Here is a 19493-nt window from a genome sequence, read left to right on the forward strand (position 1 = left end):
TACAGCATTAATCTAGCTGTAATAAATAAAAGCAGGTGTAAGCCATACATACTAATCCGGCTCCTCGCCGTTATTCTCGCATTGTTCGTCTGAATTGATTTCCATATAATTCACACTGTGCAGCTAAACTATGAGTCAGTCCCACAACTTTTTAATGTTGTTTGTATTATGTGGTTCACACACAGTTTAACACAAAAGATGCATCTCAATAAGGATTTGAAACTCGGAGCAGATAATCCAACAATTGCGCCAGTCCCTGCTGCAAAAAGCTCGCTATTTGGGGTAATACACAGCAAATAATAACGAGCCGACACAATGGAAATAATTCACAGTAATGGCCTGCATGAAAATGACACACCGGGAACACGAGGCACAAGATAAGCTTCAGCCAACATCATCACTCAAAGGTCAACACGGCAGAGATACATTTAGATTTCCCACGATAGTCGAGAAAACAAGTGACTCAGTGTAAAAAAAACAACAAAAAAAAACCCCAGAGAGAATATGAAACAGATGAGCAACTGAAATCACAGAGGAGCAAAGTGAATGATGAGTATACCGTGTTCATGTAACAAATATATGTCATTCATTTTTAAAGCTTTTTCCAATAGTGTTAAAATGGCATCACAGTCAAGGTGGCACTCCAGTTATTTACATAAATCACTTTATATAATTATCCCGTGTCCATAAGACTTGAGTTATCGGGCTCTTAGCTGGAGCCTCAATTAATAAAACTGCTGAATACAGAGCCGTTAAAATGACTACAGCATCATTAAATAAGATATAAATTTTCCCTTTTTCATGAATGATGATGGAAAGGGAACAAATCGGGCAGTGACCGTTTCAAGGCTGCACACCTCAAATTCCTCCCAGAATCCTTGCTTGGGCTTCTCGGAGTTGTCCGCCACCTTGTTGAGCTCTCGTACCCGGTTCTCGATGTTGGCGGCGTTTATCCTGGTGGCGTTGAAGGGCTGCAGGAAGAAGAAGAGTCAGCAGAGGGGAAACGAGTTCTTCTAAGCTGTGTAAACTCACAGTTTTTACCTGTTTGAGGTGCACGACGATGCCACTCTTCTCCACCATGGGGTTCTTCTTGTAATGATCCACCAGGTCGGCCAGGGTGTCGAACCTCTCGCCACCGCCCACGTCGTACTTGCCGTCCTGCTGAAGCCACATTTCACCAGTTCAGGCCGAGTTAAGTCGAGGTTACCCATGACCGCCGGCCCGGGCCGAGTCGTCTCACCTGGTAGCGTATCATGACGTGCGTGACCTTGGTCTTGCGGTCCACGTTCTCGTGTTTCTCCTCGTTGGTGAGGACTGAGAGGACGAAGTCTCCCGGTTTGCTCTGGCTCTCCCGCACCAGGAAGCTGCCGGCTTTGCCTTTGTCTGTGAGGAGTTTCTCCGCGTCACGGCCCGAGAGATGCCCGTGGTACCACCTGGAGACCGGCGAGAAGATCCAACCTCAGCAACTACATCCAGACACCATAACATGCAAATACGGACTTCTGCCAACAATAGTAGCGCCACTTTCACACATTATTTTGCATTGAATTTGTCCTACATTCAATTCTAAAAACTATGTGCTTTATAAGATAATTATGCGTTTTCCCATCCACTACTGCTCAATGTCGACCTGTGAAAAAACCTCTGTGAAACAAATCAGGATTATATAGTTAAACAAACATCATTATTCCATGTATAATTAGGGTTTATGTCAGTGTGCGTCATTGAATTATTATAAACTGAAGAGGGGGGGAGACCGCTTTCAGAACTTTGTAGTTCAGAGGCTGAAGAACACAGATGGAAATTTCAGTATAAACAGACTCACTTTGAAGCAGATGTGTATTTATGCCGTTGCCATCAAACAGGAAAATTCTCTACAGCGTGATTTAAAAGGTTGTATGAACATCTTTCAGTTTCATAAAACGTATAATGAATGAATAATGAGGTCGCTTGAAGCTGGCGGGGGGGGGGGGGGGGGGGGGGGTTGTTCCCTATCTGAGGCTGAATGGAGATTTTGTTTCTCTTGTGAGCAGGAGAAATAAGATGTTCTTCATCCTCCTCACTCATGGATTGTGTAAACAAAGCTTTGGATTTTTGCATAGGTGCATTAATGTGGTCTAAATCGGCCTTAATAATGAATGACTGAATATTTGCTGCCTTTGTCTGCAGTATCAAGGTGAACCTTGCAGCTACGAATAAACCCCCCAAAAAAGAGCCAGTCAGACTTCATTCCTTCAACAACACAATGCATATCATTCCATTTTTGATGCGAGAGTAACCTTGTCCATTGTCTGTGGTGGAGATTGAAAACCTCAGCCTGAGGGCCATGTGCTCTTGCAAGACAGACAAATTAGCGAGACAAGTGAAAAGAGTCGAGACAGAAAGTTGACCGACTGAGGGGGAGGATGAATAATGCGTTTCCTGTTGCAAGGAGGAAAATTGCTCCACATTGTTCCCGGGGCTCAACATAATGCTTATCTATAGGTGCACCGTGTGTGGAGACTCCTACTCAACAATGACAGTGGCGCTTATATCGCTGCGGCTTCGCTCACTTTCTGATTTAGAGATGAAAAACTTGCATGCCTGCACGTTTTTTTTTTTTTTGTGTATGTGTGTGTCGGAAGCTCTAACAAGAGACGCCTGCAGAGTGGAAAAACCACATAAACCAAAACCGGAGAGCAGAAGAGGCTGTTGTTGATCTACATGCTGCAATCTGCAGATATGAAGAAAAGGACAGTCTATACAGCCTGCTCAACACAAAGCAAAATGCGACAGAAAAACAAAAGCATTGCGCATGTACTCCCGGGATTAATACACCAGCTGCTCATACAAGGTGTGTAGGTGGGATGATAGTATATCCAGCCAGTGTGTACTCCGCAGAGGATGATATTGCGTAGAGGCACCACCCATGAAGTTCATTCAAACATCCTGTTGTGAAATTGTCCCTATCTGTGCTGAAGTGACGTATATCTAAACTGTGTGTGTGTGTGTGTGTGTGTGTGTGTGTGTGTGTGTGTGTGTGTGTGTGTGTGTGTGTGTGAGCAACAGTGCATCCATTTCACATGCAACATGTGTAGACATTTATGTAATTAATACGTTGTGCATAGTTAGAACTTATTGTCCTTCCCCTGTCTGCAGGCTCCCAGTGTAATTGTGTTGTGACAATAGCGTCACAAGCCACATTACCATGTTTTTGTTTTCAACCCCACTGTTTTGGTTCATACTCTGATTTCTCATCAACTTGCTTTCCCGTCGCAGCAGGCAGCCGTTTTCAGCAAAATGTCTTTGGCACTGTTAAATCCCCTCTGAGTCTTCTGTGCATCACCCCCCCCCCCCCCCAAAAAAAAAAAAATAAGCATTTAAACATAGTGGAGCACTGAGCAGCTTTTCTGGAGGGAGATGGGACAAAAACAGAGCTCGAGGGGAATTTTACTTTTCAAGTGTTGCATCGCATAAGATCAATAATTACACTCTGCAACCTCAGGATATTTTACATTTTTGCCATTTATATTGAGAAGTAGGAGTATGCCATATCAGAATTTTAATGATAATACCATTATTAAAATATTTTGAATTCAGAAAGTGCAAGGGCACAAACGGCTCCATACAGTTTTACTGAATTTTGAGTTTTTCCTCAATTCAAGGCACTTTTTGTTTTTGTTGTTGTTTTTTTTTAATAACAAAGGAACCAGAACATCCTCTACCATGATTCACTCCCTTTTAAACAAAAGAAGCACATTGATGATCAACAGCAATGAATGCTTGTTCTGAGAAGTAAATCTAACATAATGGAATCTGTAAAATCAACAATATATATCCTGGTTAGTGTATTTACACAAATGTATCTAGTATTGAAGCCAAAAATCTTTGTTCAAAATAAAATACTTTTTTTTTTTTTTTGTTCCGGAACATGAATAACACATCTAATAAAAACAGTAATGTGAGTCAATCTTTATCCTGTGTTTGATTCGGTATTTCAAAACACCAAATACTGCAATACCCATAAGCCATCAGCGTTCCAAAGCACCACAGATGGCCAGACTGGAGATACAAAGAGGCAGAGGATATTGCTGTATTAGTGGAAGATAGACTACAAATACTCTATCAATACACTCCAGTTTGTGCAGATGGATGTAAGGATCCTGAGAAATTAAAAGTTCACTTTACTTGGATTTTATGTTCCATGTAAAAAAAATAAATAAATAAATAGTTTAAATAAAAAGCAATCTTGCTTGATCGACATAAATAAATTATGCAAAAAGTTGCCTAGTTTCTTTTTAAGTAGATCCAGTAGAATATTTTTATCAGTCTATAATTATTGTGTGCAACACTGAGAAAGAATTATTATTATTATTTTTTTTTAAAATAGGCTTAAAAACTGAGATACTGTACACGCTGCATTTAGAGCAAAACTTAAATCCAAAAAGATATTCCAAGGTACTAAATACATTTCCTAATATTCATAAAAATATATTGGTAACATTTTATAACTGGGTGAATAAATGTGACGCATTTATAAAGTTACAACACTGTTTAGCAAAGGGCCTTAAATTTGAGACTCACTCACATTCATACCAAGGAGCAATTGAAGGTCAACAATAAGCATCAAATGCATGTTTTTGGACTGTGGGAGGACAAACCAAACAGGCTCAGGGAAATCATGCAAACGCCACCGTGAAAGGCCCGGCTCGGACTCAAACCCTCGACCTTCTCACTACATTCGCCAACCGCTAACTCACGCTCCACTATTAACTTACAGAAACAACACAAAACACCCGACACTTCTAAAAGTTCTCATTTGAGGCATGAAAGCAAAGTTTAATTATTAATAACCTGTGTTCTTTGTTTACTTGTTTTGTGGTTCTTCTCCCCCTGTTGACTTTCAATAAAAAAACCTCCACTGATGTCAAAACGGCCTTTGAAGGTGAACCGAGCTGGAATCGCATCACAAACTTTGCACAGAGGTGCCAGAAATGCTCAAATTCAAACACAGATTCCGTTTTTTGGGGGGGGTTTTGTTCTTTGCGGGCTTCACAAACAGAGTCGGGACATTTATAGCAATAAGTACACTGGTGGTTTTCAGATGGTCTGAAAAGCCTCATCCTGCCAGACACCCTGAAGCCGTCGCAATAAAAATAGCTGTCTGTGGCGAACCGTAAACATTGGCGCAGTTATAATGACTTTAAGTTCTCGATACAATCTTGCAAATTTGGCCCACTACTTTTAAAAGGCGCATGCAAATACGAGCCGACTTGCACACGAGGGTGTTTGCGTGCAGGTTTGCAGGCACCTCTCAGAGGTGGGGTCCTTGCAGTTGAGTGGATACTTGAGCTCGATGACATGCCCGTTCCTCTCGCGCAGCAGATCCTGTTGTTCCGTGTAATACTGCACCAGCTCGGCCAGCGTGGCGAACTTCTCGCCTCCGTACAGGTCATAGTAGTCGCCCGAGTTCTGGATCTTGATGTGGGTCACCTCATCGTTACGCCTGAGAGAGGAGAGGAAAGTTATTTATCATGCATGGAAACAGGAGGGGACTTTTTTTTTTCTTTCTTCCTTCTTCACATTTTACACAAGAACCCTACAGAAATGTAACTGCTGAACACACACAAACAGCCTCCCACACACATTTCCATACAGCGTATTCTCACACCAAGACTTTCGCCCACACTCATGCAGTTTAAATGTATATACAGTAGCAACATGTCCAGCTTATCGAGCCATCTGCTCCCACTTCGGAACTTCATTTTTGTTCTAACCATTTTAAAAAATTACACACATGAGGTTGCATTAATTTGTCTATTTCTGGGGAAGGGTTTGCCACATTTGTGACTCTAGTTTCTTTTGCGGCCTATTTTATTTATAGAACATTTTATCCAACTGTAGGAAAGGATCAAGCGCACGTTATTACAGAAAATCGTGAAGAAGGGAAATTGCAAATTCTAAAACACAGATGCATTTTTTTTTTTTTTTTTTTTTTTAAATCACAAACTATATTTTCCACTTTGACTTTTACAATCAAAACAACACAAATCTTCTCCACCTGATTTCAACACTGTGTAGATTTCTTATCTGATGTATGTGGAGGAAAGCATGAGGCCAGCGAGTTCAAAACCTGATAAGCTGGAAAACATTTGGTACCACTTTGCATATTCAAAGTCCTCCAGCGGGTCTGAAAAAGTGCACGTGAATGTAAACACACACAGAAGCGCACACACAGAAACACACACAGTGCTGATCTACAAGGCATCTGCCTGCGAGCAAGAGAAGAGCGAGCTGCAGCTCAATCACTAAACGCACCTCGGCTATGTAAATGTACTTTTCCATTTCCTATCGCACGAGGTTCCTGGGCTGAGATAAACAAAACATGGGGTAAACATATTAAGTATGACGACACGCGAGCTGCTCGGGCAGCGGCAGGTTCGGGGACCACAGGGGAGAGAGTCGTATCAGATCTGCAGGTGGAGATGCAACAGCCCTCCTCCTCCACCTCAAACTGATTATCAGATAATGGTCATATCGAATGGCACAAATCCTATTTCCCTCCATCACTTTTCTTGCCGTCCTAATGAATTTCTCGTTCCCCTTGTCTTTTCTTTCCGTCCTCCCACTCAGCATGCCATACATTCTCTCCTCTGCTCTTGTATTTATCCAACCCATAATCCATCTCTCCCTCTCTCTGTGTTTCCTGGTAATTGCTTTATGGCTCTATTAGTGGCTGTTGGCAGGGAGCCACAGGTCTATGGCCCCGTTAAAGGCCCCTTCTCCACTCTTAGGCCAAAGCCCCCTTTTTTCTCTCAGAGTTTAACACCATTAACTCTGGAATGAGCCAAACACATCCTATTAGATTTTCATTCACTTCCCTGCTCTCCCACGCTGAGACGCTGATAACCTTCCTGGATTTATTGCAATATGGCAGCTCTCTTTACAAGTTCAACACAGAGAGGTGAAGACAGCATCTACTTCTGCTCAGCTATGGATCGCTGCGGTCTGATCCTCAAATTATTAAAGATGCAGAGTTTCATGGCAGGATATAAATAAATGTTCAAAACTGGGAAATCACTTTCCTATCTATTGCTTCATAGTGACACATCCCTCTGGACATAAATCATCAAATAAAGCCTTTTAGGTGTTGTTAGCTCACCCCCTGTTTCTTATGTTCCGTGTTTAAAAAAAAAGGAGTATAATTCTTTTTTTCCAATGTTTTATCAGTTACAGGTATGACAGTTGCAGGCCTTTACACAAGGATCACAATTCCTGACTTACATTTCTATAGTAAAACAACATAAATGATATCCGTGTGTGTGTAACAACTATACAAACAAGAAAATACACTTTAGGTATTGATATATACAGTTTATATGTTTAATGGACAGATATACAAGAGCCAGGAAGAATACAGACACACACTATTAAATTGCCATAAATGACAAATTGGAAAAGCTGTAAATCTAATATAAAGAAAAATCCACCAATATTGATATGTATGTTTCCTAACATTAAACTATTGATTAATTGTTTTATAATTTCATATATTATTGTGTCATTCATTTTCTTTTCCTCCTTCCTTTTCCTTATTGCAGTTATTATAATACACGTTTTTGTCGTATGTTGGTATATTCATTGCACTTTTTCTGTTGTCTATGGTGCTGCAGCACAACATATTCCCACACAGATCAATAAAGCTTATCTATCCATCCGTTCGTCCATACATCCATTCTTCTTGGCTGATGGAATATGAATGTGTTTTTTTGATTCGGGGGGGATTTGTTCGCAGTGCCTGACAGATGAGTTCCAGCTCAAATGCGCTAAACCGGCATTTATATGCTAAGAAATCTAGTTCATGATACCAAATTTGAGCTTGTCAGAGGGGCAATCCCTACATGGTGTAATCCATGTTAGAAATGGATTGATCGATAATGCAACAATTACAGTAAACCTCCTGCACACTAAAAACAACAAATCATAGTCGTTACTGTTGGAGCTGGAGCCTTAAAATGGCAATTAAATCTACGGGAAGTACATGAATGTTCTTCCTTTCTGGATGAAGTTCTGCATTTTCACATCGGCGTCAGCACCATGCGTGATTATTTCAGCTGCTGAGTGTTTATCAGCTTAAAACAGCACGTCTGCAATAAGACTCTTCAGTCACTCTTGAATTCTCCACACAAATAGTGGGATTTACTGATAACAACGGGCGAGATTAATCTCAGCTCTGCCGTCGTTGTTTCCAAGGATAATCACAAAAGAGCAGGATCAAAAGCCAAAAAGTCTGTAACTCATAAAAATGCTAATCTTTAACAGGGTATGAATAAAACTGCAGGATTCGTTGGCGGTGTATTTGGAATGTATGAATGAAATGCCCACGATGTTTACCATGTGTGAACGTTACCCCGTCAATCTGTTTGGTGCTTGCATTGATCCATGCGGGCGAACAATGGACAACGAGACGTCGAAGAAAAGAGGAACAAAGAGGGACAACACACAGCTGTGGCTGCTAATACGCAAGTCACAGATTAAAGTTTCAAGGATGTGTGGGGGAGAAAAAGAAAGAACGTGCAAATTCCACACTGAATGATCATTTCCAAAAGCAAATTTGATTTTTTGTTGCAGTGAAGCGAAAGTGCTAACCACGAGATCACTCTCATTGTAAAGGTTTCTTTTCGCGAGCAATTCATTCTGACAGGTATAAATTGTATCTATAAATAGATAATCACACACGTTGAATCACACAAAAAAAGTGAGATTAAAATAAAAAGATACAGTACATACGGTTTGTGTGGAAGATATGTAATTTGTTCTTTTCATATAGTGTGTGCGTGCGCACTTATTTACGTGCGTGCGTGCAAATGTGTGCCAATGTGTTGAGTAAGAAAAAACAGAACTAACAAAGAAAACATAGTTCAGCTTTGGGGGACATAAAAAGAAAAGTTTTTTTCTGACTTGCAATTTGTGTCATTTGCTGCAGGATTTTGCAAAAGAATTCACATAGAAATACATTTTATTGTCATTTTTGAGAAAATGGTGTGCAAAATGAATCCCCCCCCCCCCACACACAAAGTCAAGACTTTTTTACCCGCTAAAAGGCAAAGTTTTTTGCCTACCCACCAGTCCATACATAGATATAAACCTCCTTATCCCCAAATGATCCTACCAATGCTTTTATTAAAATACATACCCACCTGCATTTCTATCTGTACATCCACATACATACATCCAGTGTATGAGTCACTCGGAGATTAACGATTTCTTGATTCATGTTTGAAAATCTTTTTTTTTATCCCATTTTATATTGTTTTATGTTTGTACATTGCATGAGTTCCACGTTTAGTCCAAGCTAAATAAAACCTAAATGCAGAAACTCATTGTTCCTATGGCACAAGTCTTAAAATTGAAACCCATGTCAATCAATAATTGTTTGATATTCTAGAGTATGAAAATGTTCTTTTTTTTAATTTGATGTTATGGGAGCTGTCTGTAATTCTACTAAATCCTAAAATTCTTTTGTAAATAATCAAATATCAAACATACGAGTGGGATTTTTTAAAAATCCTATAAGGTGGGCAGGACTAGAAGCAGAAGCACAAACAAAAACACTGTGTCGTACGTCACTGTCGTAGTTACCTCCGTTTCCTCACAGTGGGAAAAACATGTTCTCCCAGTAGGTCACTCTATAAAGCCAATCGGTTTGAATGTGAGTGTGTGTGACTCTCGTGCAGGGTGGATGACGCTCCCACCACATTCAGCTGCTTCTCCCTCTTTAACAGTGAAGAAGAGGGGCGGATTGGGTGGATGCTTCTTTACAGCACCTCTGTGTCTGATCGCTGTATTGCTATTCAGCTGCAGCCCCTGACGGAGGAGCAGGCAGCTCGCGTATATGTGCCATGTGTTAAAAATTCATTACAGCCACAGCACTGAAACGCGGTGAAATTTAGCAACAAACAGCATTCAGATCAGTGCGACTGAACTAAGTGGAACAAGCACAACACTGGGAAGATGAAGCAGAGAAACAAGGACGAATGGGATTTATATTTTAGGAAAATTCACATATTTATGTATGTACAAAGCCGAGGATCTGTGAAACAGTGCTTTGAGCTTTTTTCTTCTTTGCACACTTTTATCACTAAGCAGAGCCTGACAGCACTAAGAAATCCCTTGCACCATACGCAGCCCACTTATCAAACCGAAGTTGATAAAGTTTTGGCCTTTATTTCAATTCCCTTCCTGTTTCTTTACACATCGCTACACTTGGATTTTAACCCAAATCCTAAAGGAGGCATGTTCAAACCTGACAGGAAACTTCAGACGATAGGTCAGTACATTTTGTGTCTTGGGAGCTCAAGTTGATAAGCTGCAGGGGGAAGAAAAATGCTTCTTCTGGCAGAAAGTCGACGGGGTTTTTGGAATTAAGGACATCCTGCATTATGCCTTTGCTCCGACACTCAGATGTGTCAGACAACTAAGAATTTTCTTCCATCCCTCTTCTATATATCGCTTTTTAACACGCACTCACATTCACACCCACTGGAAACGAGTCACCAAATGCGTTCGTTTGTACGGCGACGCCACAGGGAAAACACACAAACTCCTAATGCCAATATTTGACAAAAAACTGCCTGTAGTGAATTCTGTATTGACAAAATCTATTCATCTGAAATAAATAATAGAAGACAATAACCCTATCAAATGAATGAAGTGGCAGAAAAATATTCTGTCATATTTTAATATTGTCATTATTTGTTTTTTTCCTAATTATTCATTCATAGTAGTTGTATCAAGAAAAAAACTCTTCTTTTTTATCCATTTTAGCTTGTTTAATTGAGCATGCACTGGTTTTAATATATAATTGTATGAATGCTTGTAAGAGAATGTGAATGGATATCCAGCTTGTATTTATACCTTATATTTGTTCATGCCCAATGTACAAATAACTTTCTAGAATCGATATGTTGATAATGTAAAACTGCTCGTTAACACTTGTAATATATAAACTGTGATAATATTATGATTATGTTTATAATTACTAGTCTTAATATATAATAGACAAATTAAGAGTGGATGATACTACAATATACTATTTGGTATAATATAGTTCAGTATTCAGAGATGAGGGGTTATATTAGTTTAAACTTCCTCCTCTTCGAACAGGTGGAAACACATGAAAAGAAATGACTTATTTTCATGTGCACGCGTCTCTGTTTTCTTACATTGTCCTGTCGACTAAAAAAAGCTCTTGGAGTGGCATTTCTACGTCGTTGAGAAAGTTTCTGCTCAAACTGTTTGTACACTCGACTGAGGCCCTATAATATAAAGCACATGGACAAGGAAACAATATATAAAGACCGGTGGATCCATTTGAAATATTTTGCATCTATTCACAGAGTGACATCCAAAATTATAATGGTGAAATTCTCTTTCATGGAGCCTGTGAATAGCCCGGCTGCAGTGGAAACACAGAGTAAACCCCGGATGGCATTATATAACACAGAAGATGGGAGAAAATCCATTTGCTCTCTGTGGTAATTTTCCCTGCAAAATTCTCTCTCAAGATTGCCCCTTAACATTTTTTTTTTCTCTGGGACTTTAGAGTGTATAAAGAGCATGAAATATGATGGAGAAAACTTCAGCAGACTGCTCTCCTTACAGAGTTTGACTCCTGTATAAATCATGCCACAACTTTTTTTTTTTTTTGCCAAGAACTTTCTCTTTCGTCTTCTTCTGAATTTTTCTGAAAAACTCTGAATTGATTGCATTTTCAAACTCCTCAGAAATGGACTAATTAGCATTTCAGACTTCAGAGCTGCCGCTCGCTCAGACGCCTCATCTTTCTGCTGGCGAACCAGAGACACGGGGAGAGAAGAGGGGGAGATTCACACAGAGGAAGATAAGACAACAAAGTCTCTCTGCACCACTTACAGTGAATGAATCCGGCCATTAGTCCTGCTGGCCGGTGCAGGCAGCTCCAGTGTTTACTCAGTGAAATGTACAGTCAGATGCAGTTGGAAAGCCGTGGGAGGCTCATGCTGCTTCTCCTCAAGGTCCAACAAGCCTCTGCAGCTGCAGTAAAGTTCGCACACGCTAACAATAGCAACATATATGAGAAAGCAATCCTATCTATTTCAATTATGAGTTAAATAATGCAAGCGTATGAATCTGATAGCGATTAACTGCACCTGACAGATGTGTTCACAGAACATCTGATTGCTTTGCTCCTCAGATAAAACCTCTCAGTTCATCCTCTGTCTCTCTCTACTGTAGTTTCACACCAGCATCCTTGACTTGCAGGCGACAGTTGTGTCTATTATCGAGTGACGGGTGTAAACCAGGCACAAAACAAACGATCGCAGCAGTTTAACATGTGAGCTTGATTCAGTTGCAAAATCCGATTCCAGTAACAACATTATACTACTGTAACATCGAAAGCAGAGGGTTAAAACCAACTAGCAAGCGGCTCCAATCTGGCCCAAAACACCACCAAGCAAATTACAAAAACTTCAAAAAAGTTGAATTTTTTAATTAAAACTGGCTTTATGTTGACATTGTAGTCATTTCCGGGAGTAATTGTTTGGTTTTGTGAAAATATAAACATTTTCATTTTGTGTACTCTGCGCCACAGCAAAAGAAAACTCTAAATTTAAAGGTTACTATGACACAATTTTATCGGTCCGGCCTACTTAAGATGAAACTGGGCCGTATGTTGCCCCTGAACTAAAATGTATTTGACGCCTCTAAATAACACAAACCTTAATTTTATTAGTTCAATATATCTATCCATTGTACTTCATTTTACGTTTTCACTAATTAGTTCCTGAGTTTTAGGTGTCAGACCTTCTGTCGCTGGTGACTCTGCACTTGACCTCAGAGAGAGTGTGTGTGTGTGTAAGTCTGTTAAGACCACAAACTGTGGCTAAAACTCGCCCCACCACCAGCCTTCCGGTGGTGTGTGTGATTTCTAACACTTTATATACACACACACACACACACACACACACACACACACACACACACACACACACACACACACACACACACACACACACACACACACACACACACACACACACACACACACACACACACACACACACACACACACACACACACACACACACACACACACACACACACACACACACACACACACACACACACACACACACACACACACAGAGAGAGAGAGAGAGAGAGAGAAGGTCAAAGCCCTAACAGACTATCAAAACATCACTTTAAAGCGAGTAGCTGTCTAACTGCTCTGTTTCCTTTTGTGTGATTCACTGTGTTTCAGTCTTCCTCCACGCACGCACGCACGCACGCACGCACGCACGCACGCACGCACGCACGCACGCACGCACGCACGCACGCACGCACGCACGCACGCACGCACGCACGCACGCACGCACGCACGCACGCATGCCTCCCTGCCCGTGTCACCATGCCAGCTTCAGTCGCAGAGTAACAAATGAGTCTGGGCTTTCTTCCAGGCGCTTAGTCGACTGATGTATCTCTTAAAAGCTTCCGTTGCCAAGGAAGAGCCACTCTTCTCTCTTCTTCTGCCTCACTTTGTTTCCTGCTTTCTGTAATCACCACGGCCGGTAGTGCTAGGTCTACTTACCAGAACCCCCCCCCCCCCCCACACACACACACACACACACACACACACACACACACACACACACAGTCTCCTAATTAAAGAGATTAACAAAAGTAGAAATGAGGCACGAGCGACAACTTTTCCAAGATAATAACTCCACTGTGCTTGTTTGGTTAACTCCACCCCACTGAACCAATGTAGACATTTGCTCTTTTTAACTTGGTTCCCAAAGCGCACATTCCTAATGCGTTATCTAATATGTTCCTAGAAAATCACTCTCACAAAACAGCTCCTGTTTAAATGTCATCCATCCACCCGGAGACATACGGTTACATCACCGGGTGCTGCACACGTGGAGGGATTTCAGAGAATCTCCTGCCTGATCTTGAGTGCTGAACTTTTCACTTCTGTCAGTAAGGTCTTATCCTCAGACAGTCAAGGCACCTCGGGTTTAAGGGGGTTGATTTCTTGACTTTTGCACTCGGGTTCTGCTTCTGTGCAGCTTTCATGATCTCCAATAGAGCTCTTCCTAATCGTTCAACATGTCTCTCAGGTCAAGTTTGAAGTACAGTTACCTGACAGAGAGGGTGAAATCCCCCGGGTTGCTCTTGCTCGGTCGGGCCAGGAAACTGCCGTGGACGCCCCGGGTCAACAGGAGCTGCTCTGCCTCGATTCCAGTGATGTTGGGGTGGAACCACCTGAAGATGCATCAACAAAAATGAACAAGGGTCATATCACATCTGTCAGAAAGGCTTTTGTCTAGAAAGTGTTGACTTTTCTTGGGCAGATTTTGGTGACTGTAATCTGTCTGTAGCAACGACTGTGTCTAAGCCTGAGACTCTCCGGTGTGCCAATAGGTCCAACCTTGGGTATAGAGATGAATGGATGACAGTGAAGTGTCTACTATAGACGTCAGAAAGCCTTTTCAGTCAGAAGCATTGCTTCGGTAGTGTTTATGGCCATGAGGGGGTTTTCTGTCGGTTTATCTATCTTTTTACTCACATATCTTCCCACGTATTTTACAGAGGGAATTCATGCATTGAACACTGTGTAATGTTACCTTCTCAAAGTGGAAAACATGTGACAACCCTTATTAAAACAAGTTCAATAGACTTGAGAGCTATGTGTGTATTTTTTCCAGATACTCAGATACAATGTGTGAGTGACTGTCTCCATTCTGTGTCAGTCAGGTAGGATTGGCTACAGCGTTCCACCACCACAAGTCAGCTGAAACTGTATAGAATATAAATATTAAAATACACTTCAAGATTAATGTACCATTTTTTTTGCACAAGTTCAAGGGTCTCTAAGACATTTTGCCTTCATCTTGAGTGGGACTAACTGGTAATATAGTGCCATAATAACCTTAAAATTGTATTTTTCTTTGTTGTGATACAGAAAATATGTGATGAAACTGTTGATATATATATATATATATATATATATATATTTTTTTTTTTTTTATCATTTGCTTGGGGCCGGATAGGAGCCTCTTGTGGGCCGATTATGGCCCACAGGCCTTATGTGTGACATGAGCTTGACAATAATGACATTAGTATTTGGTATTTGGTGTATTTCACGGTGGACTGGATGGGTTGCTACTTGCTCCAGTCATGCTAACCCATTTTCTGTCTGGTAAAATAACATGCCAAGACTTTATGGGTCATATTTAATGCAATTACCATTTAAAAGTTATATTTTAGGCCTCATGTGTTTGATGTTTGCAGAATTATTTTAAAAGTGACTGGCATAAAATGGTTGTAAAAGGTGTAACGATGGAAGGATAAACATAATTGTAACTTAACTTATTCCCCCTGAAATTAAAAGGCAATACAACTCTTTTTTTTCTTGATGAATAAGTGAATAAATACACGCTGCATGTCCTGTCCTCATCTGAAAGGGCTGGACACTAAAGTTTACAGTACCGCTAAGCCAAAGATAATAATTACACGTTGCATCCTCTGTTGCAAAACATCACGGGCAAATATTTATCGCGTCCACTTCTCAGGTGTGTTGACCAGTTATCCATGCAGCGTCCCCTTATTGGATTCTTTAACACTGTGACCTATCTAAACCACATGGCATCAATTATTCACACAGCAGTCACATGACCGGAGCACATTTCCACACTGGCACTCGCATGTCGTACAGTTTAGTGATCATGTGTTCTATGTATGAAGGACTATATTAAAGTGGAGGAGGCAGAGAGAGGGGAATGTCCCAGTGAATGGCAGTGTGTCAGCTGTGTGGATTTAGAGCTCATGTTTAAGCAGGGATCACCGGGTTAAACTCCCTAACTACTGTGTGCCACTGTGGGCTAATCTGGAGCAACATTAGCCATCCGGGGGGCTCCGCTTGTGTGTCAAGGTGGGGGTCGGAAGGGTCCTTAACTGAACCATAGCTGGTAGTTCAAGTTATTACACATTTCCATAATCCTCCATATTGTAGAAGAGCAGCATTAAAAAAAAACCTAAACATTCTGCACAATGCGAAAAATATAATCTGCATGTTTGACAATCATTTTTTTGCTGCATGCTAGAAGGCAAAATCCGTTTACACAATTTTGTCCTATTCTAACAATATATTAGTCCACCAAACATGTCAACAATATCAATAATGACCGAATTCAGAAAAGTTGTATAATGTAGAATGTATGAAATGTATAATAAAAATGTTTTCAGCATTTGTGGTAAAAAAATAAAAAAATAAAAAAATAAAGTCATTGCTTTACTTATATGTGCTTATGTTGAATGAAACAAAAATATTCAGAGTGCAGCGGATTAGGTTAAATGAAGAAAAGTGTGATATAGGCTTCATGAAACAGAGGAATTGAATACTAAAAATAACAGCCAAGGAATTAACTTCTCTGTATTTTATATGTTGCAATGAGAAAGTTTCTCCTGTGTTTGAATTATAAAACACAAACTTAGGAACGATTAAAACAAAGTGGGTTTCACGGCCTCTATAAGCCTTATTTACGTAGTAAATACTTCAAAGAGTGACAGTCTTTCAAAACAAACCTTGTATTTAGTTATTAATGTCTTTTCTTGGTTTGTACAGAAACAGAACTTATTGAGAAAGAAAAAAGAAGATCAATAAGCAGAAAAGAAACACACAAAAAAAGTCACTTTTCCCAGAAGCAACAAAAAAGTTTTTCACACAGAACGTTCTGCGTCTCTGCCAGCTGGTCACTGGAAACTGTTCTTACTCCACATATATCAGTGATGCGTCTCCAACAGCTTCACGGACATCATAAACCCCTGTCATACAAGCAAATTCAGAGCATCAAATTACATTTTTCCCTCACTTGAACAAAAATGACAACACACCCCACAACTGCTCCAATACATAAGAGTTGTACACTTGTGTTGAGATGCTCAGCAGTTACAATAAAGATCGATGAAAGCATGTAGATCGGGAGTTTCGGTTCTGGAACCACAAAGCAGCTGATTTATTCTCAACTGCACCAGAACAATAAGTCAAAAATATTCAGAGCACAAACATCAGCAACATCATCTGCTGTTCTATTTTTATAAATCCTGTGATAAACCAAGCACAATTTGAGGAAATTCTCACTGCCGAAGTTTTTTGTAATTGTTTGGTTTTGTGAAAATTTTCATCATGTATTCTCTGTGCCACAACAAAGAAAAACTCTAAAGTTTAAATGTAAAGGTTATTTTGGCACTATTTTACTGGTCCGACCCACTCAAGATCAAACTGGGCTGAATCTATACCCTGAACTAAAATCTGTTCAACACCTTTACTGAGAACAAAAAACTTCTTGCTCCGTCCTCCACAGGGCGGACCGTCCAGGTGGTGAGGGAAGAAGCCCCTCCCACAAACCCAAGGTCATTGGGGGTCAGGGCCGAGAGGAATAGTCTCACAACAAAGGGTTCAAAGGACGACGTGAACACGATGGCTTGAGATGCAAAAAGTTGATGTGCTTTTATCTACCAAAAAAACTTGAAAAAAATCAAAGCAGGTGGCCGTCCAGAGTAACAAAAGCTCAGCAAGATATCACGGGGCTTCAGTTTTTGGCAGGTTGAGTGTCTCTGGTTTGCCACCTACAGTCTCACTCACCCAGAGAAATGGAGGGCAACAGGCTTTCATACGATTAGCCCCTCGTCTCTGGACCTACCATCTTCACAATCTCTTTCTGACATCTTACCCTCCAAACCACACGACACAAATCAAATACATTGGGAAGAAAATCATAGGTTGGTTTTCATTTATTTCTACTAAAACGGGAAAACAAAGTATGTGAGTGAGTGAGTGAGTGAGTGAGTGAGTGAGTGAGACATTTGCTGCCCTAATCTCGTGACCTCCTTGTCACAGTTTTCACCCAATATCAAACATGTAACTACCATGTGGCAACATGGTGGTCAGACAAATCTTCTGTATGTTCTATAAGACACCGTCATGGTTGGTAGTAACATGAGTGACTGATGCAAATAACAATAAAAAGAAGTAAAGCTGCTCATTGTACAAGTTCATTTTTGGATTCAAAGTACTGCCACAAGATTAATTTTACCGATCTTCACTTCGAGTCTTTCAAATTACCATTGTCTTACAAAACATGCAAATAAATACAAGAGATTTATAGAATTCAGTAAAGCTTGTCGTCTTCCAGTTTTCCTAGTTTTTCATGTGGCCCCTAATCTAAATATGTGTTTAGAGCTTCGTAGATTTACAAATGTAATTTCAAAATATGCAAATGGAAAAACAAATGCTTGATAGATGAATCAGGCCAAAGCCTTTACATCATCTACACACCGAGAGTTTCTCCAAGGAAAGAAATAAAAATAGAATAATGTTTTCCGACAATGACATATTGACCAAATGAGCCAAAATCAGAGCCTTCCTCCACCTCCTGCGACACATTCCAAAAGCCTATTATTGGTTACCAGAAGTCAGGGGGGGACCACGACAAGAGCCTCTTCATGGAGCTCATGCTGTGAAGATAACATCTAAAAGCTTTAACAGTGAGCGGGCATTTAGCCGCTTCTGTTTTTGTGCACTGTATGACACAAACCCATGACAGTAAGATAAAAATACGACTCATGTGTCAGCTCAGCAGATCCTGTGTCACCTCGGACCAGCAGAAGCACAACCGAGCTCTGTTGTGGTCACTATTTCTGGAAGCAGACTGAATCTCAGCTCTTGCAATGTGACGCAATGCTTACAATATTTCATTTTTTTTATTCCTTTTATTCTTCCGTAGCTCCGAAAACTGCACAATCATGAATGAACACACCCTGTAACAAATACAAGGCTGACATCCTTCAGCTGAGGTTTCTGTTTATCCCTACAAGTCAAATCAAAGATGACATTTACAAAAAAAAAAAAAAAAAAAAAAAGAATACAAAAAGTTTGAAATTGCTTTCCCGGAGCTAAATGTAAATGTCACAGATGAATATTTATTTATTTTTTTGCCTCCAGATGAAGGAACTGTCACTATTTTGTATTTACCAGAGGAATCACAGAGACACTGACGGCTTGTCAGTCACAAAGCGGCCTGACCTGTTCTGACTTGGACAAAGAGGAAACATGAGCAGAGTGAAAGGAGATACAGGTGGAGTGAGAGACGGACACCGCGGTAGAAGCACGGACATTCTAACATGTATGACAATTTGAGTTTCTAAAGACAGAATTCAAACTCAGTCCAGTTTGACGTAAAGATGTAGATCGGGACTCGTTACGACGACGACGCTGAGACCCGGACTGAACCAGACCTCACCAGCCGAGACATCTGACCCAGAATGCACCTGACCCCTTTATCCTCACCAGGGGGGGTGTTAAAACCGATCTGCTGCACTTTTCCTCATTCCACAGGCCCGGGGAGATCACAGCAGAAACCTTTGCTATAATAAATGGTAAACGAGTACAAGGGGATTAGTCATAAATA

General features: G+C 40.6%; 1 protein-coding gene across 2 annotated transcripts in view; it reads right to left on the minus strand.

Moving 5' to 3' along the window:
- The window catches only part of ptpn11b (protein tyrosine phosphatase non-receptor type 11b), a 48635-nt gene that overhangs the window by 13246 nt on the left and 15896 nt on the right, over positions 1-19493 (minus strand). Inside the window, exons 2-6 of one of the 2 annotated variants that reach the window (XM_080470102.1) lie at positions 14164-14286; positions 5291-5485; positions 1241-1433; positions 1042-1158; positions 858-971 (exon numbers count right to left, since the gene is read on the minus strand). In XM_080470102.1, the coding sequence (XP_080326228.1) occupies positions 858-971; positions 1042-1158; positions 1241-1433; positions 5291-5485; positions 14164-14286 (742 nt within the window). Of the gene's footprint in view, positions 1-857; positions 972-1041; positions 1162-1240; positions 1434-5290; positions 5486-14163; positions 14287-19493 lie in introns of both variants that reach the window. The other variant, XM_080470101.1, reaches the window with a different exon arrangement.

This window comes from Lipophrys pholis, assembly GCF_963383615.2.
Source record: "Lipophrys pholis genome assembly, chromosome: 8".
In the NCBI taxonomy this organism is placed as follows: Eukaryota; Metazoa; Chordata; class Actinopteri; order Blenniiformes; family Blenniidae; genus Lipophrys; species Lipophrys pholis.